General features: G+C 37.8%; 3 protein-coding genes across 3 annotated transcripts; all 3 read right to left on the minus strand.

Annotated features, from left to right (window-relative positions):
- Window positions 1-6,736: 6,736 nt before the first annotated feature.
- Window positions 6,737-15,122, minus strand: LOC110165579 (COP9 signalosome complex subunit 9). Its single transcript, XM_020930777.2, has 3 exons — window positions 14,949-15,122; window positions 14,007-14,079; window positions 6,737-6,917 (listed from the first exon to the last, which is right to left on the minus strand). The coding sequence occupies exons 1-3, from the start codon at window positions 15,009-15,011 to the stop codon at window positions 6,880-6,882; spliced, it is 174 nt and encodes a 57-aa protein (XP_020786436.1). The 5' UTR covers window positions 15,012-15,122; the 3' UTR covers window positions 6,737-6,879.
- A 368-nt stretch (window positions 15,123-15,490) lies between these two features.
- On the minus strand, window positions 15,491-17,993 carry otos (otospiralin). The gene is made up of 4 exons (XM_020930783.2): window positions 17,950-17,993; window positions 17,805-17,868; window positions 16,917-16,943; window positions 15,491-15,709 (listed from the first exon to the last, which is right to left on the minus strand). The coding sequence occupies exons 2-4, from the start codon at window positions 17,860-17,862 to the stop codon at window positions 15,522-15,524; spliced, it is 273 nt and encodes a 90-aa protein (XP_020786442.2). The 5' UTR covers window positions 17,863-17,868; window positions 17,950-17,993; the 3' UTR covers window positions 15,491-15,521.
- Window positions 17,994-18,455: 462 nt separating this feature from the next.
- Window positions 18,456-25,409, minus strand: LOC110165575 (apolipoprotein D-like). Its single transcript, XM_020930773.2, has 5 exons — window positions 25,351-25,409; window positions 22,838-22,955; window positions 21,904-22,022; window positions 20,674-20,765; window positions 18,456-20,060 (listed from the first exon to the last, which is right to left on the minus strand). Exons 2-5 carry the CDS (start codon window positions 22,946-22,948, stop codon window positions 19,822-19,824), a joined length of 561 nt encoding a protein of 186 aa, XP_020786432.1. The 5' UTR covers window positions 22,949-22,955; window positions 25,351-25,409; the 3' UTR covers window positions 18,456-19,821.
- Between the last annotated feature and the right edge of the window lie 354 nt (window positions 25,410-25,763).

A 25,763-nucleotide genomic window follows, 5' to 3' on the forward strand; every position in this document is an offset into this window, starting at 1 on the left:
AAGCCAATTGCCTAGACAGGATTAGGCTATGCAAAAATAACATTAGAGGCTGGCGATGTGAGCCCATATGACACGCTAATGGGATTATAGCCAAATTTCTATAGAATTCTTCATGTAAAGTAATGTATTTGACATGAAATATGGAAATGAAAACTTGGTTCAATATGGTGCAGTCAATCAGGTCAGACGGAGGCAGAAAATGTGATGTGGCAACTTCTAAAACAGACTAAATTTAATCATGTTGATAAGATATTTTCAGCACAAAAACAAGACATTATGATCTGGAACCTGTCTCCATAATTTCTGACGTGGTTTGTTCGTGTCAAAACAAACATAGCGTTTTATGGGGTAAAAACAAACAAAATAAAAAAATAATGCAGAGGACTGAGAAACGGCATGAATGTCTGTGGCTTCTAATGTTGTCACAATATTAAAATAACTCAAACTCGATTTTGGTGACGGCAGCGTGCCAAACTGACTCAGTGCAAAAAAGACGACGAAAACTTACAGAGGCAATAAAAGCAGACGGCCCAAACTTGAAAACTTTCTTGAAGATGTGGACACCTGCGGCTTATATTTAGGTGTGGCCTTTATGTGTACAATTTTAAAATTTAGTTAAAATTTAGTTGATGCAGCTTTTATTCAGGTGCACTCAATAGTCCAGACAATACGGTAGTCTGTGTGCTCTTATATTTGTTCTCAAACAGCATAAGATCATTCTTTTTTGGTATCAATATCTGCTCAAATAAGTATCTAGTTTCGATGCACTTGAGAACACTAGCACTTACGCCGTGCCAAATGTTACAAGAATATTAGAAATATTCGAGATGTCTATCCTAAGCATTCAAGAGACACACACTATATGTTAGCGACTGTGATTGGACTGTCCTAAATAAATACAATTTGTCTGATACGCTCTATGATCTGGTTCAAGTAGCGTCTGACTGACCAGCCAAGTGCACTATACTTAAAGAGGGGTATTTAACTTCTATGGTGTATTAACTGCTAACACAGAACATACAGTATGTAGATCACCATATTATCTTTTATTGTTTTGAAAATTCAGTATTCACCAAAAGCAACATATTAACAAGTTTTATACATTTATCCCTTTGCTCCCTGCATCCCTTTGCTACCTGTATTAAGTCAATCCCTCTTCAGAGCGCTATCACAACACAACCAGCACGCATCCTGCAGGTTTGTCAAGTTTTATGGAGTTTTTATGTAGAATTGTCATGTGGGAGCATGGCTTGTGGGCGGAGCCTTGCACAGAATCTTAAAGATAACCGCAAGGAGGGTTTGTATAGGGCCGAGGGGAGATGACTCAAACATGCATGGCTGACATCAAAAACCTCTTCAGGCATGTTTTTGATGATGGAACGTTATAACATGGTAGAAAAATATATTTTTTTTTTAAATCTTTTGACCCGCAGCATGTCTCTGTAGATGCATCTGTATTCACGTCAGTCTGGTATTATTTTGCATGGGGCTGCCGGTCTGGACTGAAAATATGTTCTATACAAGGTAAAGTGGGCAGGGTGAAATAAGGTCAATCATCCACAATATAAACACGTCCAGCATGTGTTTCCTTTCTGGTTTTGGTGCTCAAAAATACATTGAAAGCATGCAGTCTTACTGTGGGCAGGGTCACTTCACAGATCTGACCTGTAACTGCACTGGCGTAAAGCAGACCTCTTCTGCAAAAGCAGCTTTTCAGAGCTTTTATCCATGTTATAGTTGTTGCCCCTCACTATTCACTCATGCAAAGTTGTATGTGGAGTGATTCGTGCTGCATGTTTGAGTCATCTTTAATCGTTTATTTTCAAGATGCTTTGCCAATCAACTACCAATTTCATGCCCCTTGCTCTGTATTTACCAATTTATTTCCCTTATCAGTGATACATGTAGTCAAGTCATTTTGGTGCAAATGGGGAAAAAAAATCGGAGTCTCGCTAGTGTGATTTGCAGCTATCTATCAGAGTTGCCGACTCTTTATTGTGATGACATTTAAGGAGACGTCAGCTCCTATTGGGCACCACAATTTTTTAACATAAATGTCAGCAAACTATTTTTATTTTATTTATTTTTATGTTAAAGGTGCTTTTTTATGCAAACTTGACTCTTGTGAGTTTTTAGTCATGTTCTAATGCTGTTACCTCATCAAAAACAGACCTGGAGTTGTGTTTTGTTTCATTCACACATGTTTGAGTAATCCTTCATTATTAGTCTGCCTACATCTTCAAAAGTAGGTATTTTTGAGCTATAAAACCACCTGTAATTCAATAAATGTAAGGCAGAGCTGTTTAATGTCACAATGTGGAACAGTCAAGCCAGAGAAGTGACATATCCATAGAAACAAGCAGGTGACAAAACTCCAAACCGAAAAGGTGCAGAGTCAGATTTGGGACAGTAGTTCATCTTCGAGTTAAGACCTGCTTAGTCTTTATTTAAAAGTGTACCGGATTTTTTATGTCTTAAAAATGTGAAAAACAGAACTAGTTCAATTTCAAAATGGTCTCTTGTGAATTTAAAATCATGTTAAAATGTCGTTACCTCATCAACATCTACATCTCCAAAGCTCTAAATGCTCTGTACCACCTTGTGATGTCATGTGGTGGTAGTTTTCAAGTTAACAGCTACGTTTCACCTTTAGTTCAGTAGAGATCGGCAATTCCAGGCCTGAAATCATCCGGATAATTCTAATGAAAGTGCATGGTGTTGAGCATTACTACGTGACATCACAAGGTGGAACAGTGTGTTTTCAGTTTAAGAGAAGAACACATCTTAAACGTGTGTGAATGAAACACAATCCAGATATTTTTGTGATGAGGAAACATTATAACATAGAAAAATAGCATAATATGAACCCTTTACATTCAACAATGTAAAATGATATCACCTAAATAGAGTAGATGTATTCATATTTTAGCGAGAAATGCAATGTTATGGTGAAGAAACTGTGTCGAATATGATGCTGATTCTGTTCCTTCACTCTTGAATACAGCTGTCAATTTCCTCACTAGTAAGAAGACACTAACACTCAAGCTACACATGCTGTATTTGGCTCTTTTTAAAATTCTCCATAGGGTCTGTTAATAAAAATAGCCATCTTGTTTGGGTGACATAAGATCAATACACACGGCAATGCTATATCCCATTCATATTTATGAGAACACTAGCTTGAATTCCGTATAGTTACATATCCATGAGTCCAATTCAATCTTTCTTTTCATATCCTTGTTCTTCGGTGTTCCCATACTATTTTATTAAATCCTATGCGTTGCCATTTCATTGTAATGGTGCAATTTATATGTATAGGTAGTTGCATGCTAAGTTCAAGGGCTGTAGAGTAGTAATGGCTGCTTACGCTGTTCTGTTTTGTGGCCTTGGTTCTTGGAGCTGGGGCGATGGGAGTCTGGGAGAAAATGAGCAAAGACGGCATGAAACTTTGATATGTTTTGACAGGAACGCGGCGCAATTCATTTGATTCAGTTGAAGATATGAGGGAGTCTCAAAGTGTGGTGCGCAGGCTGCTTCTGGTGCTGCTCTTGGTACTCTGTGGTTGTATTTACAGTGAATACAATGTGCATTTAAAGTACTGATTTTGACTTCCTTTATGCTACTTAAGGTCATAGACTGTAGAAAGAAGAGGATTAAGGGAGTGTGACCAGTCCAGTCAAATGACTGCAATCCAGTCAAATGAAGCTCATATCGTTAGTGGTTATAGGGGCAAATTTAGAGTTGGTTCCATACATAGATGGTATATATAAATGGACATACGGTTAGGCGAACGTCCTAACCACAAAAGAAGTTTTCATTCAGTAGCTCTTCAGGCTACTGACTTACATTGTAATACTGGGGCCCCTCTCTCTGTAACTGCTGCTGTGAGCCTCGTCATCTTGGTCATAAAATGTTCATATTAACCCACTCTATGTGATCCTGGTGGGGTTTTTTTGTTTGTTTGTTTTGTTTGTTTTTTGCTAATTTGTCATCAAAAAAATCCTATTCCTAATATAGAGCCTGGCTCCAGATTCACTCCTGTAACTGTTAACATCGTGAGCCTCATTTAAGTGGAGCTGAACACTATGGGTGATGTCACGTTCACTTAGTCCACTTTTTATACACTTCCATATTAGGATTAGGAATATATTGAAAATCAAAATGACGAGGCTCACTGCAGCAGTGACAGAGAGAGGGATGACAGTTTTTCAATGTAAAGTCAATTGGAAATTGGAATCGTCGGATTCTGTTTTACCAGGTTTAGACCCTAAGTTAGCCTCGCTTTCAACATTTAGTATTGATATAAACTTAATTTAGTTCTAGTTTGGACTTTTTTTGGACAGTCTGATTTATTCCAAATTTAGAAGTGCTTCAGTCCAAGTAAAACTTGGTCTTTATTTCAGTACCATTTCATGCTGGTTTAGACCAGTTTAAGTCCTGGTTCAGACTAAAGGTTCAGGTATGTTATTTTTGTTTGTTATTTTTTAGTCTCAAGTGTGAACACAGTCTTGCCTTCTCTTTTGGTCCATAGGTTTGTGTGGCAAATCTCTATTCATCTCTATCATCTAAATCTCTATCTCAGAGGGATATCAGCCTGGTCCAAACTCCCTCTATCAAACCTCAAACCTGAACCAAACAAGATCGTCCAATCAGATTAGTTTTTTTGAGCGACAGATGTGAAATGAAGGAATTTATTGGTCACTTATCATTTTGAATAAAATCTAGTTTATCTCACCTCCGATAAACAGTTTAGTGCAGACATGTCAGACTCAGGCCCGGGGGGCAAATTTGGCCTGCAGTATAATTATATTTGGCCCACGAGATCATATCAAATATGAATTAGAGCTGGCCCGCAGGCTACAGCTACATTATATAGAGACATTATTTATTTAAAATGTTGTTATTATTTTATATTGTGCTTGTTCTGGATTCAATGTTTAAGCAGAACTATTATTAAACATTTATTTTAAGAAAAGGTTTAACATGACATATCTCAAAAGAAGAGAAAACATGCAGAGGTTGAATTTTCTCAATAAATATTTTGTTTGGCCCATGACTTAGTCCCAGTTTTTAATTTTGGCCCTCTGTGAATTTGAGTTTGACACCACTGGTTTAGTGCTTTGCTCATTGCAGGAATTGGCACCATTTTTCAGTCCATGTTGTTATTTTCTTCTTTTCTTTTTTCCATCCATATTAGTTTTGATGCAGGGTCAGTAATGCCCATTTGAACAAGCAGAGATTCACCGATGGCCACACTCACATCTTCAGAAAGTATAGAAGTGTGTATTCAGGATCCATGGGGCTGTTCCAAATCCAAGGCTGTGCACATGCATATATACATACAATACATACAATACATACATACATACATACACACATACACACACACACACACACACACACACACACACATTATATTATTTTTGCTTTGCTTTTGTTCATTCTGGTTCCAGTGTAAGATCTTTCATCAGTTATCAATCCTCGTCAATAGGTCACACGTGGATGACCAAATGTGTGCATACACAATTTTAGCCATTTCAGACCTGTTAAAATGCTCCCTGCTTTAGTTTGTACATCATTTTGCCCTGCTCCGATATTGGTGTCATTGTTTCAAAATTGTCACATTTCCTGATGTATAAAGCTTGTGAATTTCTAAACACACATAACGTCCTTTTGTGCTACACACTGGATTACTAGCACTGTGACAAAAGTATGTCTACTATGCATGCTACTTGCTATTAGCTTTACCATTATGGCAAAATTGTAAAAAGCACTTGTAAACTCATCATGTTAAATAATTAGGCTCAGAACTTGTTTGTGGCGTTCACGGTGACTCTGGTCTTTGTTCAGTTGTGGCGTGTAGGGAGGGTGCTGTCTGGGACCGCTGGATTGTCGGCGTGTTCGCAGTGACTCAAGTTGTTCAGTTGTGTCTAGAAGTGGCACATTGCACTCGCTTTTCCAGTTCGTTCCTTCGTTCCATTCCGCTGTCTGCTCCGTGCATGTTTGCGTGCGTTGCGGGTGGTGCGGCTTTGTAGTTTGCTGAAGTCATGCTTTGACACCCGAGTGGATTGTGGGGCGCGCAGTCATTTTTTGATGGGGTTGGAGGCTCAAGAGCGCGCCCTATAGCCCAGAAAATACGGTAGTTCTGTTTTTCATGTTTTTAAGACATGTGAACACCCCCTTTTGTTTATACCCAATTTTAGCCATTTCAGACCTGTTGACATCCTGTTTTGTAGTCATGTTTTGTACGAAGTTTTCCCCCTGCTCTGATACTGGTGTCATCACATCAAAATTGTAACCCATTTTTGGTGTACAAAGTTTGCGAATCCCTAAACAGACAGAGACAGCACCTGTGTACAAAGCTGCTCTGATCTAACAGTCAGCTCAGATCACAGGTTTTCCCATAACATCTTTTTATGCTACACATCGTATTACTCACGGCGTGACATCTGATGATTTTACTGCCTGCGGCCGACACCTGATTTCCTTTGTATCTTTCTTTTACATTTCCACATTTTTGTAGTTTCCTGTCTCATCTAGCTCCCAAATAGACCATTTACCGAGCGGCGCATCTTGTATGTAATTAGACTTTACAACAGGTGTTTCACAAAGCTAGCAAACCTGCAATCCAGCCAGGAGCAGATTCGAACACGAAAACAGCAAAAGCATACTCATAATTTTCTCCAAACCAGGAATCCTCAGAATTTGCGGACAGCTGGTTCAGAACAAATGGCTCTGGTTTCTTTTTTGCAAAAACACAAAGGTTTTATTTCACTAAAAGCAGTCTGTACAAAGAGAAAGAGGGACACAGACGTAGAGAGAGTTGTACGGCAGTTTCATCATCTTGGTCGAAGGCTGTCGGAGGAACAAAGGTGTGTGTCACAGTAGGTCGTCGTCATCGAAAAGATCTTCAAAGTCTGTAGAACGGGAAAAAATGAGTATAAGTACACAGACGTAAAGGAAAGTGCAAATACAATATGACTACAATTAATGTTTGTACTTCAATACACCAGTCCATACGTGATCTATTGATTCAACTCAGTGATAGATAGCTTGATCAAAATAGAAACTTTTGCAACTTTTTAATTTTTTATAAGCTGTAATTGTTATTTTCAATGCTCTGTACCCGATTTTTCCCCATAGATTTATTGTATAAGCAGCTCTTGAGGTCCAAATATGTCCACTGTGTACTGCCTAATTAATTAATTAAATTATGAGTTTTATTATGAGTTTTATTATGAGTTTTATTTTTCGATAATCAGGAAGTGCTCTGGTCTGGTCTCCAAAAGTTGTGGAAAGTGCTCATAAACTTATCATGCTGAACAATTAGGAAGTTCAGAGGGCAGGAGTGAGGAAGAACTTTGGACCACCACTAAAAATGTGTAAAAAAAAAAAGTTCATTTAAACGCAGTAAACATCTGGTAAAGCGCTTGTGATCCTTTGTTTAAGTAAAATAAGATTAGATTCTTTAACACTAAGAAGAGTTAAACATGCTAACTGTGAAAAAGTTTTACACATCTAAATATGGACTTTTCTTTAGAGAAAATTTTGATATTGGATTATGCTCAGACTCAAAGGAATTCAACTTTGAAAAAATTAACTTTCAATATTCCCCCAAAGTTGGCATTCTATCATGTTTTTCAAAGTAAATATTGGTTGTTTGGTTCTTCAAAATATGAGAAGCAAGCAAAAAATCTTCAGACTGACAATTTTACCAGATTGCTCTTATAATATTTGGCAGATTTGGATACATTTAAAAATCATTATTTATTCATTTTTAAACAGCAGGGGTGCGTCTGTCTCTGTGGGAGATTTGAGGTTGTGTCTGCACTCTAAGATCTTGGACTCAAACACCTTAAAATCTCTGGAGGGCCCATAAAAAATTAACAATCGTAAACAGAACTTGTGTACTCTTTCACCATCTTGACTTTCAAATGTTTAAAAGGTTCAAAATGGAACTTTTCCGGTCGATGGTCCACCACTTAGACCTTAACACAACTGCCTCTGTGGAGATGATCCTGGTGACGCCAGCAGACTAACATCATAGGCCAGATCTGTGAAGAGGCGAGCCAACTCACAGCAAGATTTCTTTTTTTCTTTTTTTTAAATAATGCCAGAAGGATGTACTATAGAACATCTAAGGGCAAGCAATAACATCTCCATGGAGACAAGAGGACCTTCCACCAGAAAAGTTACATAAGGCACCTTTAAATTCTAATATTCTAAACCCATATCTTCTTCAAGAACTAGGATATATATTTTAAACTTGACATTTCAACTTTTGATGAAACTCTTTGCTGTGATGGAGCGAAATGGCACATTCGCCTCTTGGTAACTTAAAGACCAAACTTTCTGCAACTTTCGTTTATTACTCATCACTCGAGTATGACTAATACCAATTAGGATATTGGACAGAAAAGAACTTGTAAAATGCCAAGACACGATGCAGACACTGATATTGACAACCAGAGAAATACAGATGGAATGACCAAATCATTTTGTGGAGACGGAAACTAACAAATAAACTTTTAATAAAACTTTTTAAAATGTTTTGAAAGAATATGCACTAGTATATGTGTGGGAATCACAGGGTTTCTCACTTTTAGATACAATACACGCCTCACGATATGATTTCATTATATTACGGCGGCACGTATAAACCAAAAAGATACCCAAAAATACTCTTGGCGATATATATTGATACAGCAGCCCATGGTAATGATTTTCTACTCTTAGAAAATGACATCTTTAAAGTGGACATGTTTTTCCTGTATAGTACCTCGTGTTGTATTGAAAAGTACATTAAATGCATAGACTACATCATAAATTATGTGTGGAGTCATTTGTTTCCTTGTAGCATCATAATGAAAGATGCATGTGGTGGAAGTATACCCCTGTGCTCCTACACAGATGTTCTCTCTAAGCGCTGCCGTGGAGTTAAATATAGGTTCAATTACGGCATAAACAAGCAGATTTTCTCTTATCATCTCTCTGTATGTCTCGCTACTTGGACTTCATTATTAACAAGCAACAATACTGCAATTTAAAAGGGGGCATATTATGTAAACTCAGGTTTTAGAGTTGTTAATCATGTTCTAATGGTGTTCCCTCATAATTCATTTACTGACACACTTTATTTAGTTGCATTTAGATTGATTCATGCGTGTTTGAGTAATCCTGTATTGTCCTGCATTCGAGGCTTGAGTGTTCAGAAAAGGTCTGTTTTCACCTACTTCATCTATTATTAAAGAAGACCTGTTGTGCTTGTGCCTGCCATATACCTAGTTATGATCTAAGGCACCCATGGAGCTTCATCTTAGAATTTGGACATAAAAAATGAAAAGAAACACATCCGCTGACTTCCGAGTTGAAAACTGTGGTGTCCAGTGGGAGCTGACGTTGCCGTGAATGTCATAAGAGATCAGCAAAATGGCATCTTACTGAAAATAAGAGATAAAAGACTGCTCCAATATGCACAAATCATTCCAAATACAACTTCAGGTGAGTAAATGGTGAAGGGAAACAACGTAACATGGCTAAAAGTTCTGAAAAGTTGATTTTGCAGAATAAGATTTGCTTTAAGCTGAGGCACCAGTTGCAAAAACTGTCATTGTGTCCTTAGGCAAGGCACTACAACCCACATTGCCTAGTATGAAAGCAGTGTGTGTGAGTGATGGTGGTGGTCGGAGGGGCCGATAGAGCAGATTGGCTTATCACCACCAGGTCTGGAGTGAACGAATAATGCTCTGTAAAGCGTCTTTGTGGCATATGTCTGTGAAAAGTGCTATATAAATAAAAACCTTGCATAAAAACTTACTTTTAGATCAACAATACAGAGTCAGAGTAATGATCTCCATGTTAAAACTAAATACCCAGAAAAACATTTCTTTTTTATTTAAACTGTAACTATTCAATCGAGTTGTATTGTTTTACAGGGAGCTGTCAATCTTGACACCAGATAAGTTTTATATGGACCACAAAGCAGGTTTAAAGCCTTACATTGAATCGGTGCAGTGTGACTTGTTGGTCACATGAACACTGGACATTTGACACACATCAGCGACTTATATATATCAGATTTTAGCTGCAAACCTTTTCTCAAATTCTCCATTGAAATGAATGGGGTTCATGTGTGCCACCACAACAAAAGTGCAGGGATGTATATGGTGAACTGATATTTTGCAGTAATGTAAAGCTGGGGTGTTCTACATGTATGTCTATGGCGGAATGTTCTGCAATTACCATGGTGACACGATGCTCACATTAGCAAACATAGCCAAAAACGTTTTAAGATCTGAAAACTCAAGAAAAAGTACAAAATGGAACACATTTTCTGATAAAATTCTGACTGTAATGTTATGTGTGAGGGACTTGTTTAATAGCACTAATCATCTCACTTGTTCTAGTTCCAACTAAGTCAGTTCTTTCTGGGCAGATTGTTTCAAAATAAACCTCAGATGAAAGTCTAATAAAGCACAAAGAGTAAGAGCAGTGCCTACATAATAAGACACTCCTATTCTAGTCACACCAGATAAAAAAGGAAGCAATGAAAAAGACAACATCTATGAGTTTGTTATATGCAGACTTATACACGCATTTCTTATAACAGTAATATGTAGGGGACATACATTAAGTTCAAAATTAGCATCTATCATTTCTCTCTTTCTACATATAGTGAATGTGCCCCTAGTGGTACTGTGAGCTCTCTCCAGGCACAGTTAGTGACGGTAAATTGGTGATTCGTAAGCTTGAACACATTTTTCCAATTTTAGCCCCCATTCACCGGCCTCCTGTGTGCTTTTGGATAGATTTGAACAGTTACTCCTTAATGCCTCAGTGTGATAGTCCCATGTCATTGGTCGTCCCGGTTGCGGTCACTCTAGCAGAGATAAAAGGTGACCAAGCCCTCTCTCAGATTCTGTTTATTTAAAGCATATATTAAAAACCGTTATTTTCCCCAAGGCTTTAAATAGTTTGAGATGTTAACTTTTAATAATAATCATGCATTAGACAGAAGAGAAGTTTCATACAAGGTAATAAAGGTGAAGTGCCTTGCCTGAGAATACAACAATAGTTAACTTTTTTTGTTTTTGTAATTTTGCAACATGTAATTTCTGGTGGAGTGTCACCCTCTTGTCTCCACAGAGATGTTCTTGTTTTGCTTGGAATGCTTCACAATATGGTATTAAAATGATCTATCTCTAAAGCAGGCAAGCAGGTAACACCAGGCCAAGTTACAGGTCAGATCTGTGGAGAGGCAACCCCGCTCACAATAAGAATACAGCAATAGAAATACAAATCTAACTGAATGTCAAGTTTGATGCCTTATTGTGAAAACTTTAATGCAAACCAATAACATCAAGGAACAAGCAGACAATGCACTCAACCAAAAGAATTACAGAGTACATCTTTAACCTCATCACTGTCTTTTAAAATATGTATTTGTTAGAATTTCCTTGTTTTGTAGCACTTAGATCATCTTATATGTTTAAATGTTTGAAGTGTGAGATGAATCTGCATACTATCTCGCCATTATCAATAGGGATGCACCGATACAATACTGGTGTACATGCATCACAAATATTGGACTTCCGGTCATTGTGCAATGCATACTGGGAAGGACATTCTGAAAAAGTGAGCATCAAACCGCCATGTTTGTTTTCCCAGTGGGATGTGTCTATTAACAAAGCCAGTCTTTTCTGGTCTTTTGAATCATATCACTTTTGTTTCTGGTTCTGATATTGTCATATTTTAGTTTTGGGATTCGGACATGGGTTGTTGGATGTCCTAACAGCGGAAACGGCTTGAGAAATTTGTTTGCGAACTAACTGCAAAAGGGAATCAGGTCTGTGTGACTGCAAACCTCTGTTTCCCTTCCGCTGTTCGCTGCAAACTTGGGATGATTTCTTAGGCAGTCAAAGGTTTGCTTTTTGGTCCTTCCTGTGGATCAATACTGCCCATCGCCTTCACCTTTCACTATTTTTCAATTCTGTTGGGAAGGGAAACAGTTTGAAGGGAGGTTTGCAGTCACACACCTTTGATTCCCTTTTGGATTTATGGAGGTCGCAAACTTCTGAAGCCCATTTCTTAAGTTGTTTTCACTGTTAGGACATCTAACAGTCACACAATTACAATGTCTGAATCCCAAAACTAAAATATGACAATATCAGAACCAGATACAAAAGTGATACGGTTCAAAAGACTAGAAAAGATTGGCTTTGTCAACAGACACATCCCACTGGGAAAACAAACATGGCAGTTTGATGCTCACTTTTTTTTTGAAAATCCTTCCCAGTATGCATCGCGCAATGACGGAAATACGGAAGTCCGAAATTTGTGATGCATGTATTGGATATTGTGCCAATACTGAAAAGTAGATAGATATTGAGTTCCAAATATTGATTCAGCCGATATCCTGGTTGGACTTATAAATCGATGCAATAAGATTATTTGCTGGTCATTGTTGATCCAGACGTTTGATCATATTTGAATTCTTATTTATACAAATTTCAGTAGTATTTCAGAGAGATAAATAATAGACACATATTTAGTAAAATTTTTGTTTAAAGGAAATAAAATGCTGCTGCACTGAAAATGGTTAATATATAAACTTAAAGCTATAGTATTGGAATCTGTATCAAAAATGAAAAAGCTGAATAGGTGACTTCATAATTAGCTGGGATAGTTTCAGTTGCTTTATTACTCAGTCCCGAAAAAGCTGAAAGCATCTCATACTCTCCATGAATATCAGCACAGCCTATTTTAATCACACCAAATTAGCCTTAAGTGTACTTCATACCATTACGATATCGCCACATGCAAATTAGCATGAAGAAACCTCATAAAACTCCCCTGTCTGTGAGCGCTGCTGTGATCTCTGTGCTTCCACCGCGGAGCAGAGAGACATGGATCTGTGAAGGCCCCGGGAGCTGGCCTGCATAAGCCGCGTTAACAAGCCCGGATGCAGGCATGTGCGGTGTGGAGGTGCCCCGCTGTGCTTCACTTTGACACTGCCTATAAACCCACTTTAACCATCTTCCTACTGTGTGGCGCTCATACCGGCCTTTTTAACAATCAGCTCTTTTCTTTCTAGGTCATAGCTGTGACTAGTGCTACTACTGCTGCTGCTGCTGCTGCTGAGGCTAACTTTTCCAATTCCTCTACTGCCTGGAAAAAACACATTAACAGCTTAAGTGGCATGAATGAGAAATCCGCTTACTCGCTTAAGATTAATTAAGATGCAATTTTCGCACTCTGATGAAATAAGGATTATGTTTTAAATTATGGATTGAACTGGGTTCTACATTGGTGTGATAGTTTAATCAAATCTAACATGTGTACATTTTATTTATGTAGAAAAAAAAAAGTTCAGATATTTTTTCCCAGGTTGACAAAACCTGGAAGGGAGGATATGAATGATCGTGGAACTAATAGTACGTGCATTAACCTCAAAAGAAAGAAAGTAACAAGAAACACAATTAAACAGTAAAAGAAAATAAACAAATAAGGTCCCCATGAAGACATTTGTCCTCTGCATTTGACCCATCCTTCAATACCACTGGGACATTCTGTCAGGAGCAGTGGGTGACCACAGAGCAGCACCCGGGGACCATGTTGAACTAGTCTTGGTCAGGACGACATTAGCTGGAGGATTTAACCTAGATTGCATAGTTTGGGTTGATGGGGGAAACTGGGGTGTCCAGAGGAAACCTACCCAGACACAGGGAGAACATGCAAACTACACACAGAAAGGCCCATGTTACATCAATCTGCCCAGGGCCAATGCCCAGATAGAAATGAGAATTTTCAGGCTACAACCTAGTACATCTTTCCTTTTGGTTATTGTTTATTGTTCACTGTATTATATATATTAAAAACAAGAAAAGAAAAAGAAAAAAACATGCCATACCCAGGAGAGTACTGTGAGAGTGCTTGCCACAGCTACTGATATTACTCTGTGCCGGTGTAATACAACTAATAAGCACAAATCACTTCATTTTCCTCACCATTAAAGAAATCCGAGTGGACCGCTTTCTCGTTGGCTGCCAGGTCCATGAGCAGGCCACTGCTGCCCCCTGCCTGTGACACACAGAAACAACAACATAAGACAGGGAGCTCTCAGCCAAAATCCTAACCTTAACTCTGTTTTAGTGTGACCAGAATTTCAAAATCAAAAACAGGGACATCCCCTTCAAACATGTGAGTCAGTATAATCACAGTTTATTTGTGTTTTAGTCATTTTTAAGCAGCTTTTCAGTATTTATTTAAACAAATTACAATGTGTGCCTCACTTTACTGTTCGCAGAGATCAAACTGGTCAAAAATTGAGGCACCTGGGACATTCCTGATGTAAAACTGGGACAAATCAATGTTTTTTTGGATAAATCCGCTGGGACAGAGGACACAGGGCTAAAAACTGGGACTGTCCCGGGTAAACAGGGACGACTGGTCACCCTACCCTTTACGAACTCTCTGCTGAACAAAACCAGCCTTTTATCGAGTCATTATAACTTAGATTATGATGGCGCTGATTACAAATTATTTCATATGTATAAGATGCAAATAAATATCATTTTCTGAACAATTGGCTAATGAGGTTAGAGACTACACATTGAAACAAATAACCGACTAAAGAAATGAGTATGCGTTCATAACTCATGTAGAATTATTTAGAGGAGTGCTCTATCTGTTTACCCCATGACTTACTTAGAGTTTATCGTTATTATTAATTTAAAATGTAAACAAAGGTGAGGCAAAACAGCTAAGAGCTCAAGTTAGCGCCATTATTACGGTGTAAATGTGTTTTATACTGTACACATGCACAATCTGAACGATCTCCCGTAGTTAAGCAATAACAAGCGCACCAAAAGGTTTCAATAATATCATACAGTATTTTCTCACGTTAGCATTAGCCACTACGTTTAATTTAGCATATTTAGCTCACAGACCTCATCCAGATCCACATATGGGCCGGCTCCTTCGGGAAACATTTCATCCACAGCAGGCTTCATGTTTTAAAAGCCTCAATAAAAAAAGAAATTAATATAAATTGACGTTTGAAGCCCGCTAAGATAGCAGTATGCGGGGATGTAAACAAACAAGATGTGCAGCACCGAATTGTGTCCGGGCGACAACACGGAACGGATAAACGGTACCTCTTCTTAGTGATAACACATTTTAAAAGAAAGAAAAGAATGACTGAATGACTGAATGGATAAATAAATAAATAAATAAATAACAATGTCACAGATATTAAGTTTATTCATATACATTGAATATACACTTTATTGCACATTACAGTAACATTAAATTACAAATATAAATGTTACTTGTTTATCTAATTCTAACTGATAGTAAATCGGTTTATTGTGTAGAATATTTGGAAAAAGACTACTTAAAACATGCAAAATAAATCCACAAGAGACTACTTTATTTTATTTCTATCATTCTAACACCTGTGTCAATCACAACCAGCCTGTATGGGTTTGTTCTCGCTCTTTCCTGACAGATCTCATTGCTTCCTAGTGCTCGTGTCCTTCGTTGGTCTCATATCCGAGGGTGTCCCCGAGGCGCTGGTGGGCGTAGAAGGCCCGGGCCAACTCATTGATGCGGTCATAGGCGCCAATGGATTTGAAGTACTCCACATAGTTCCAGAAGTCTGAGGTGGAGTAGGGCCAGTAGGGGACAGCAGGAGCTTCATCGTAGGGAACTGAAACAAATCAATGAGGTTTAGTAATACTTCAAAAATATAATTGTAATGACTGGAATTTATCATAAAAACTCAAGTAGACTGGGAAAAAGGCAGAATTTGTATTTTACTCACAAAACGATGAGACCTTAACTATATTTTTCTATCATTCACACCTTTTTCTTTATTTTTTGTAGAGCAGTTACATTTTAAATAAGTAATTGACGATGATCTATTTTATATACTGAATTCACAGCACCTTTATTGCAGAGAAGGGTTTACTTGGATTATCCTGATTTAGTGTTAATGTATATGATGTATTATAATATCTTATTATTTTGCTTTTTTTAAGCATACAATTTCAACTGTGTTGTTATGACTATACTTTTTAATGAAATGCTGAATTACTGTCATTATTGGTACCATGAATTTTACTAAATGTGTTTGTACATAGAAGGGAAGTGCATTTGTAGTATAAGTTACAGTATGCAACCTTTTGAAGGTGGCACATCAACTGCGCGATTTCATGGAAAAAGAAAGTTAAAACCATACTTAGGAGGGGCAATAATGTCTTTCCCCTTGATAAAATTCACCAAACATCCTCTTTGTTCCGGCTTTAAAACCTCAATCTTGGGAATCGTTGCCAACACAGAATGTCTGGCTTTGTCTACATCCATCTCGACCGCTTTGCTTTACTGTTGTGCTGTTCAACAAAAGGGACCCAGACAGGAGCTTGAGTTTGACATCATGGCTTCACAGCTCTTCGCTGATTGGCTGATGCGCAGTCTACGACTTCCGGGATTATTGCAAACCGTCTAGTGTATTTTGATTCCTGACCTAGTCGCTGGAGAGAAATGAAACTGAGTGAAGGCAGTAGATGGCACCAGCCTGGATAGAAAATTGTAGCTATATGACCATAATTTCCATGAAAACTCAATAATAAACACAAACAAATAAAAACAAAAACCTATTTTTAATTTTGTCTATTTTTTTTTTTACTTAAAAGTTACATATTGTGGCTTTAAGGTATTTTAGTTGACTACTTCACAAAAATTATATAGTTAATTAATTAGAATCGTTTTGGAAAATATATATTTGAAATCCTTCACACGAACACCTCGTTATATGACCAGAATATGTGCTGATAAACCAACTTATAAATATACGAATGCGCTTGGTTTATGACATAATTTTAGCATGTCAACAATAATATATGATTTTTGCCTACCTCCTTCTGGGACGATAATCCTGGCCTCTGCGAGAAGAGGAAAAACAGACAGAAGTTAGCATTCCCAAACATGCCACGTAAATTTAGGCACAAAGGTGGGATTGAGCTCTGGGTCCTGGCAAACGGAGCCTTCTCCCAGTGGACTGACAGATTCCTGCTCCCTCCTCAAATATTTTTACTGACCATTCACACACTGTAGCACACACAGTCTCTGGAACTCAGCACAGACAGACTATTGTACAAAAAATTTATTATAAAATTGGTAAAAATAACATGGTTGCTATTTTGCATTTATACATTACTGATTTGTGTTATAAATATTGGGAAAACTTAGATCTATGAAAGGAAAAGTTGTAGTTTATAATACCAGTGATGTCAAATAGAATTTATTACAAAAGAAACTAAACATGTATTGAATTTGTATATTAATTAGCATCTGGGTTTAATATTTATAGCATATTTTACTTATTTCATTCTCATTTCAATTGCAGATAAAAATTTGTTGGAAATTTTAGTGTGCACTATGTAACATTTCAGGTGTAGAGTCTGTCAAATGCTTGTTTCCATGGAGATGTTATTCCCTTGCCCAGAATGCTCCACAGTATGGTATTTAATTTATCCAACTCCATGGAGACAAGTGTGGTGCAAACAGATCAAGTTGCACTTCAGATCTGTGGAGAGGCAATCCCGTTCACTGTAAGAATGCATGTTTTTCAAGGTATTTTTGAGCAATAAAACCATTATGCAAAATAAATGAGTTAAATGCAATACAGTGGAACATTCTGGGCAAGGGAATAACATCTCCATGGAAACAAGCATGTCGTGGTCCCTTCATCAGAAAAGTTACATAGTGCATCGTTAAGTCATGTCAATAAAAGTAAAACTCACCGCTGAAGTAGCAGGCGAAGATACAGAGGAGAGCGCTCAACCAGACCAGCCACTTCATAATGACCTTAAAATAAACACAAGAAATGTATAAAACTTGCAAAAAAAATTTTTATTGTAATTCTAAAAAAGTTTTGACAAATTGTACCTGTGTAAAGTCTCGTGCTGTTTTGTAGAACTGCTGCTGTTCACCTGGTGGGTCACTGTGGAGTGTGGGGGTCTGTGCACAGTGGTCCCAACCTCTCTCACGTGCACGAGCATTCTCACGTGCACAGGGTTACACAGTCCAGAGCTCCAGAACAAAGTTTATACACAGCTCCTACTTCAAGCTGTGTGCAAAAATGTTGGTGTTTGCTTGATTTTTAGAAGGGTAAAGAATAATATTTTATACACTAGGCAATGAATAATGAGTCTTGTGTTTTCTTTATTTATTCCTTAAGTAAGTGCACAATATATTCTTTAGGTGATCAAGTAAGTAAGAAAATGGTTAAATATTCTTAGTATTTAATACCTTAGATACAGTTTTTTTTTTACTTAATCAGGTTTATGAATAAATCCCGGTCAGAAGGTTAAAGTATTTTTTATTGTATATTATTAAAGAAAAGTGCAAAGTATGAATGCAATCACAGAATCAACCATAACGATGTCTAATTGAAGTATTTAATCCATCTATAATAGGTTCTAATAGACTTATGTCACAAAAAAGATGAGATAACAACTTCCCAGGTCCGTTTTTCTTCATCTAAATCTAAATCATTGTAGCGTTGTTATGTTCGGCTAATCAACATTTCCAACCATACCTCAGTTTGCATTATTTCCCCACTGATGCACAACTTCGAATGCACAGGGTACATGTGATTAGAAGAGATGAGGTGCCAAATTCAAGATTCATGCTGATCACATTTACTTCAATGGGTCTGATCACAGTCAGTCGGCTAACCCAGTGTCGGTAATTAGACTGGAAGTCGTCATCGCATGTTTCCAAATGTCGTCCTGGTTTGTGACATAAGCATGAATAGAGCCTATTAGACTGACCGACCTGGCCCTGTTGTATTCTCACACTTTGTGCCTGTCAAAAACACAGTACTTCTGGATTCACCTCAACTTGAGACTCTTGCTCTTATCAAACTTAATGTGGACTTTGACCAAAGATGCTTTTTGTGATACGGTCAAACTATTTTTGTATTTTATGAGATTTTATGCAAATGTATTACAGTTTTTTCTTGTTGTAGAGTGGGCTAAACTCACTGGGTGATCTCACTTTGGGACCTCCTGTTTGTTGGTGGGGATATGAGCACCTGGACCGGCAACCATTTTGTGTACTGTGGTCCAAAGCAAAACAAATTATCTGACAAAAGCTTTTTTCCGAAACATAATTTAAAAATAAAAAATGCTTTTGGACATCGGCCATCTGAGTGTGCTATGCATTTTTTGACTTTTGGATTGCTGTTTCTTGCATTTGCACCTCTGCAAGAACTTTGGTGTACGTTTTCTGTTTCATTTGTATTCTCACACTTCACCACTATACTGTATGCTCTATACTTTACTTCTGTATGTACAGTGTGTCAGCTTTGACCGGACAGAAGAAGAGCAGAGAGCACAGGTGAGTCTGAACAAAGGCCAGGTGAGGTGAGGGGGAGGGCAGATTTCACATCTGCAATCTACTGGTGAAAAAAAAAGCCTACACATGGTAGCTTTAGTAGACTTCTGATTTCTAATTAAATAATTTACACTTGAAAGATGCACTATACAACATTCCTGATGGAGGGGCCACCGGCTGTTGCATTGCCTGGAATACTCCGCAGTATGTTACTACATTTAACTATATTGTATTTATCACACTGGCCTGGTGGCTGCTTGTCTCCATGAACATAGATATATATTGTAAAACATTCCATTATCATCTCCATAGACATAGTGCACCTTTAATTTCAAGTTAAGACAAAGCAGTTTTCAACTATACACTCTGGCTAATGTGTAATGCATATCCCAATCCACAATAGAATCTCTCTGATTAATGTCACAGCATGTTCAGATCACACCCGCTCTGGTCTGTGGGGATGAGCTGGCACAGTTTGACTCCCGCTCTCTGCAGCTCTGCCTCAGCCCGGGCTCTGGTCTCTACGGACAGGGTACGATTCCGGGCCAAGATCCAGGCAAACTCCACCCGAAACACACGCAAGATGTCAGTGCAGGAGTAGACCACTGAGACGCTGGTGTAGTCTGTGTACAGCACCCAGTACGAGCCCACGGGAGACACTGAGGAAGGGAGAGACATGTTATTACATAATTGATCTACTTATAATGACAGAATAGTAGAAGTGATCCATTGACTTAACTGATTCTGTGCATTTATGACATTTCACCAGCAGATTTTATCATCTCTGCTTTTACTTTGAAACTACACAGCATTTTGAACACTACATGCATTTTTTTTAAAAGCAATGAGCAGTAGGCGGAGATAGGGGGTAGGTGAAAACAGACATTTTCAGAGCACTCAAACTGCAAATGCAGGACAATCCAGGATTACTCAAACTCACATAAATTTACCAAAGATACAATCAAACAAACAATAAAACACAGTTAAAAACTGATAAAAATGTTTACATCTTAAATTTTTCTATTATAAAATACAAGTAATAAAATGATTATCTCACTGTATGCTCAGAAAGTGTGAAATTGAATGTACTGTCAATGTAATGAAAAGTTTCCTGTGTTTTTTTTTTTACCTTGGGATGAGTTGATATTGTGTATTTTTCATATACTTTAATAACTGTATGAAAGCTGGATGGGCAACTATATAAAATGATTTAAATGTGGGTAGATATTGTCTGGAATAAACCACACAGCTCTAAATGACTGCAGTACTTACAGTAGGAGAATCCGACCCCGAGTTTGGCAGGCTCTGACTGGTTTTTGACTACTGCAGTGCCCTCTATTGGTGTTAACGTCCCGGGTATCTCCCTATGACAAAAACAGTTTTAATGGTTATTCTTTTCCTCCCGTACGCACTGCTATAAAAGATAATTTGTTTCATCAAATTTTGAATTTTAAATGCTGCTGAATTTCTTACTTTGAATTTTTAACTCTGAAAAAACATGTTTGAATCTTTTTTCTGAATTCTAAATGTTTGTTGATTACATTTTAAAGGGACAGTTCGGAATTCTGGATATAGAGCCTCATTTCCTAGTGAGCCAGAGTGTTGGAGACGTGTGGAGACACTTTTTAAAATATTCCATCCAGTCCTTGTATTTGCAGAGGTCGCTGGTGCTAGGCTAGTGCATGTCAATGGCCATAGTTAGCCTGCCACTAAAAACAGTCGTACTCACTCCACAAAACACCCAAAACAAAATAATTATAGCGCCAGACTGTCCATGTAAATGTCTGTGCTGATAGAATAATTTTTGAAGTAAAACTAAGAATTTATGCAGCAGTGAGTTGTACTTCCTGATAAAAAGCTTGGCAGCGGCGGACTGATATATGTCAAAATAGTCCCTCAACATGCGAAATTCATGCAATACAAGATATCATACAACACGATACATATCAACACAGACATTCACATGGACAGACTGTTGTAATAATAAATTTGCTTCTGGTGTTTTGTGGAGTGGGTAAGACTGTTTTTAGTGGGAGGCTAAATATGGCCATTGACATGCACTAGCCTAGCACCAGTGACCTCTGCAAATACAAGGACTGGATGGAATTTTTTAAAAAGTGTCTCCACACGTCTCCAACACTGGCTCACTAGGAAATGAGGTCCTATGTCCAAAATTCCGAACTGTCTGAGGGTAAAATTCCCTGTAAAAAATTGCAGCAAAGATCCAAGATGTCAGACATAAGTGAGTTGAAAATTTTAAGTGAGAAAATTACAACAAAAACAAATGATCTTCCATACACTGCCACTTTTAACATAAGTGTGGTTTTCAGTTTTTCCACCATGCCAACCACAAAGCCAGCTCATCCGACCAAAATCTGGGTCCTCATTTTAGAGTAACAATCAAACAATCAATCAGACTCATTCAACTGTATCCACTTCCATCTTAAATGATCTCTTAGTAGCTGCAGAAACCTAAACCTAAAAGCAAACTCTCATACTCACATCTGTTTGTTGATGACCTGAATGGTCCCGTCTTTTCTCAGGGCGTAGTTTGCCTCGATGCACTTCCCTCTCTCAAAGGATGCTGGGAGTTTGGTTATCTCAAACCAGCGGCCCAGGTACTGTCAAAAAATAAAAATGACTCCTAAATATACAGTTTTGTTCAAGATAAGTGGAACATTTACATATTGATAAGTCAATATAGTAATACAGAATAGTAATAGAGTAAGTACAGACAGGACTAGATCCACATATACATTACTGAAACACCTAAACTCCGCCCATAACCACACTGCAATTAAAGCTGCTAAACTGGGCAGTACTAAAGGACTAAAAAAGAGTGATTGTGAAGTGTGATTGGTCTAACAGGTATTTAACCCATGCATGCCAGTCTTATGTGATGTCACCAAGTACGTAAATTGCAAAAGCCACTGAAGGCAACACACACTGAGATTTACTTTTTGACCAGAATATGACCAGCAAATTTACCTAGTTTGCAGTAAAGTCGCCAAAAATGACTTGGAACAGTAGCCCATGCTATTAAAAAACATATTGCTCTGTCTGAAGCATTGTTAGACTTTAATCTGAGCTTTAGTTGAACACAATCTAACAAAGAAGAGTTGATTTAGCTGAACTACAACTAGAAGAGTTTTTCAGTTTTTCTCCCATTTTTGTTGAAAATCATACACCTAAACTGGACCATGAAGGCTCATATTGATCTCAGACTCCTCCTCTTTGTAGTTTTCACACTATTGCTAAAGCGTGCATTGTCACCATAGTAACTGCTGAACATTTCACCATACACATACATGAGGAACACCGGCAGAGTGATGTCACAATATATCAGTGCACAGTTTAGTAGAGAAAAAAGTGGATTTGGGGTTTCATTCCAGTTGAAATATTTGTACTTTAGTTTTGGTCTAGTTGTATGACTTACCCTCTGCAGGTCAAACGGCTGCTGTACATTCACTTGAGGACATGGCCCACAGCTGAAGGTCTGAGCAGACACCAGAGGAGCCACGACGAAGAGGAGGAGGTACATCCACATGACTGCACTGAGATTAGCAAACAGACCATATTCAATAGTATGTAAGAAAGCAAAGTTTATTTATATGACACTTTTCACAGACATGGGTCACAAAGTGCTTCACATACAAAAGATAAAACCAGTAGAAGATACATTCATAATAAAATAAAATGAAGTGATAGCAGCTCTAAACCTGAGGAGGTGGGAACGCTTGTTCAAAGAGTAAAAAAAGAGTGAATGATTTTAGTTGGTTTTAAAAGCATCTACACTATCTAGAGAGCGTAGGTGAAGAGGCAGCTCATTCCAGAGTTTAGGGGAGACAGATTGAAAGGATCTGTCTCCTTAAAACTTGTCTGAGGGACCATTAGTAGGTTTTGGCTGGTGGACCTCAGACTACGGACAGAGGTGTACGGCTTTATCAGATCTGTGATGTAGGCTGGAGCTCTAAAGGTCAGCACAAGGATCTTAAAGTGGACACAAAAAAGAACAGGGAGCCAATGTAAGGATTTTAAGATGGGAGTGATATGAGCTCTCTTACTGGTGCGGGTCAGGAGACTTGCAGCAGAGTTTTGGACAATCTGCAGCCGGGTAAATTCCTTCTCACTCAGACGGGTGAACAGACTGTTACAATAGTTTAGTTTCGAGGACACAAATGCATGGATTATCATCTCTAACTCATCTTTAGAAATCATCTTGTGAAGTTTTAGATATGTTGTTTTTGTATAAGTTGTTTTTAGTTGAATATTATTTTTGAATATTGTTTTATTTATTTATTTATTTAATGTTTTACTAGGTAAGTCAGTTGAGATCACCTTCTCATTTACAATGACGACCTGGCCAAGAGGCAGAATAAAACAAAAGCACAAACAGAAACACTCACACATCAACTATCACATGAAACAGTCAATAGAGATATAAGACAGTGAAACATTTGCAGATTAAAGATATAAAAGTGTTAAAAACATGTGCAATTATCCTGTAAAATACTCTGGATGGAGTGTTTAAAAATCGACAGGGGTAAAAACAAACTAACTTTTAAAGCTGTGAGGGCTTTAGGAATGACCAGGGTCACGTGTCTACTGGAGTGCAGTGTGCGTCTGGAGCTACGGATGTGCAGTCGTGAGCTGAGGTAGGATGGACATTGCTCATTTATAAATGCTTAAGTGGTAAAACACTTAAGCATTTATAAATGAGCAATAACCAGTGGGATAGTGTGCGGGTTTGGAGAGAGGGCCACTTCACCAGAGAGTAAAGTTTACAGTGATGGGTGGTAAACCTGTGACAAAGTGGATGGCTGCATGATAAATCACACTTAGCTTATGGAGCAGTGTTTCTGATGCAGATCTGTAAACTAGATCTCCATAGTCAGTGATCAGGAGGACTGTAGTTTTGACCAAGAGCTCTTTCGCGGGGCGCGTGAAACAGTTTTTATGTCAATATAAGAAACGTATACTTACTTAATACTTACACACTCCAACTGAATACAGATGTGACATGCAAATAAGGTTTAAAAATATGTAACTGTGCACTAAACTGGCACTTAAAAATGTTTTCTCAATTGCAATTTGGATTAAAAATTTCAGAAATAAAATCAGCCTTCATTTATCTCCACTTGTACTCTCAATACTGGTAAGCAAGACACACACAACACAATTTTGTAAACCTAAAATTGAGTCAAACAATGGAAATACATTCATTTTTAAAAAGATAGAAATAATCTCTATTGGTGTATGGGCTGTTAGATATGAAATAGTATAGTAAAGCCCATATAAATATGAAAATACACACACTGAATACATGTGCACGTTCCTTTAGTGACCACACCTGTCTGACTAGTTTTCATTCAGTCGAGTGACTCTCTTTGTTATGTATTACAATAGCAGGTTAAATAAGCTAAAAAATAATGAGAATGGTCTATATGCTCTACTCTTACTCTCTTACATAACACATTTCAGCAGTGCAAAATAAGGATATCAAATTGAATATGTTTTGAGATGCTGTATAATTGCCGGAAAATTTATTATTATATATTAGCTATATAGTCAAGGAACGTAAAATAGTACAAGTAAAATGTCATGTAAATACTATAATGTACTTCTATCCTGTAACTTAAACCATGGATAAGGTCATTCGCAATCATTTTGTAAGGACAAAAACATTTATATATTTGTCTCTGATTTAAACAAATACTCAAAGCTGCAGTTCACACTTTTAGTAACACTGGGTTATTGTGTTATATCTGGGCTGCATTCACTAAAAAAGAGAGTAAATCTGGCCTAAACCAGGACTAAATCTGTACTAAACCAGGTCTAAACCAGGTCTAAGTTCCAAACCAAGGCTTGGCCAATCCTTACACGTACCTGGGAACCACACTGTAACTAACAATGAGAGTTTTAGTGTGAAAAATGACTTGTTGTCCTTACCTGTGGTGTGGTGAGTAAAGGTGAGGTGTAGGTGCAGTCGTGCCTCGTCTTAAAACACTCACAGACCTGCCCATCGACTGCAGCACAGTTCAGGTTACATGAGTCACGTGTGAGAGCTGCCACTAGGGGAATAACTCTAACCGGGTTTGTCAAACATCATTATAGCTACAGACTATAATTCTTCACTTTTATTCTAGGTGAAATCTTTAGTCTTGGTTTAGTCAAAGGTCACACAGCTTTAGTTCACTGAATTTTCTAGGTCCTGTTCAGAAATGTATTATAAAACTTGAGGATAGTTATTGATATTAACTGCTTCATGGATCTGCTCACTCTAGAGAAATACCAGAGAGGAGGTGGAGAAGGTCTGGAAGGTGAAGGTCTCAGAGGTGCCCATGATCAACGGAGCACCAAAC

The sequence above is a fragment of the Boleophthalmus pectinirostris genome, unplaced genomic scaffold, assembly GCF_026225935.1.
Source record: "Boleophthalmus pectinirostris isolate CB_2022bp ecotype Guang Dong unplaced genomic scaffold, ASM2622593v1 HiC_scaffold_15, whole genome shotgun sequence".
NCBI lineage: Eukaryota > Metazoa > Chordata > Actinopteri > Gobiiformes > Gobiidae > Boleophthalmus > Boleophthalmus pectinirostris.

Excerpts from the sequence above, each read along its gene's own strand:
- otos (XM_020930783.2), bottom strand. The coding sequence starts at position 17,862 with ATGAAGTGGCTGGTCTGGTTGAGCGCTCTCCTCTGTATCTTCGCCTGC. Across the intron at positions 16,944-17,804 it reads CTTCGCCTGCTACTTCAGCG|AGGCCAGGATTATCGTCCCA; the intron begins GTGAGTTTTACT and ends CTCTTCTCGCAG. Across the intron at positions 15,710-16,916 it reads GATTATCGTCCCAGAAGGAG|TTCCCTACGATGAAGCTCCT; the intron begins GTAGGCAAAAAT and ends GATTTGTTTCAG.
- LOC110165575 (XM_020930773.2), bottom strand. The coding sequence starts at position 22,948 with ATGTGGATGTACCTCCTCCTCTTCGTCGTGGCTCCTCTGGTGTCTGCT. Across the intron at positions 22,023-22,837 it reads AGCCGTTTGACCTGCAGAGG|TACCTGGGCCGCTGGTTTGA; the intron begins GTAAGTCATACA and ends ATTTTTTGACAG. Across the intron at positions 20,061-20,673 it reads CGGGGTCGGATTCTCCTACT|TGTCTCCCGTGGGCTCGTAC; the intron begins GTAAGTACTGCA and ends TCCCTTCCTCAG.
- LOC110165579 (XM_020930777.2), bottom strand. The coding sequence starts at position 15,011 with ATGAAGCCTGCTGTGGATGAAATGTTTCCCGAAGGAGCCGGCCCATAT. Across the intron at positions 14,080-14,948 it reads CATATGTGGATCTGGATGAG|GCAGGGGGCAGCAGTGGCCT; the intron begins GTCTGTGAGCTA and ends TGTGTGTCACAG. Across the intron at positions 6,918-14,006 it reads CCACTCGGATTTCTTTAATG|ACTTTGAAGATCTTTTCGAT; the intron begins GTGAGGAAAATG and ends CCCGTTCTACAG.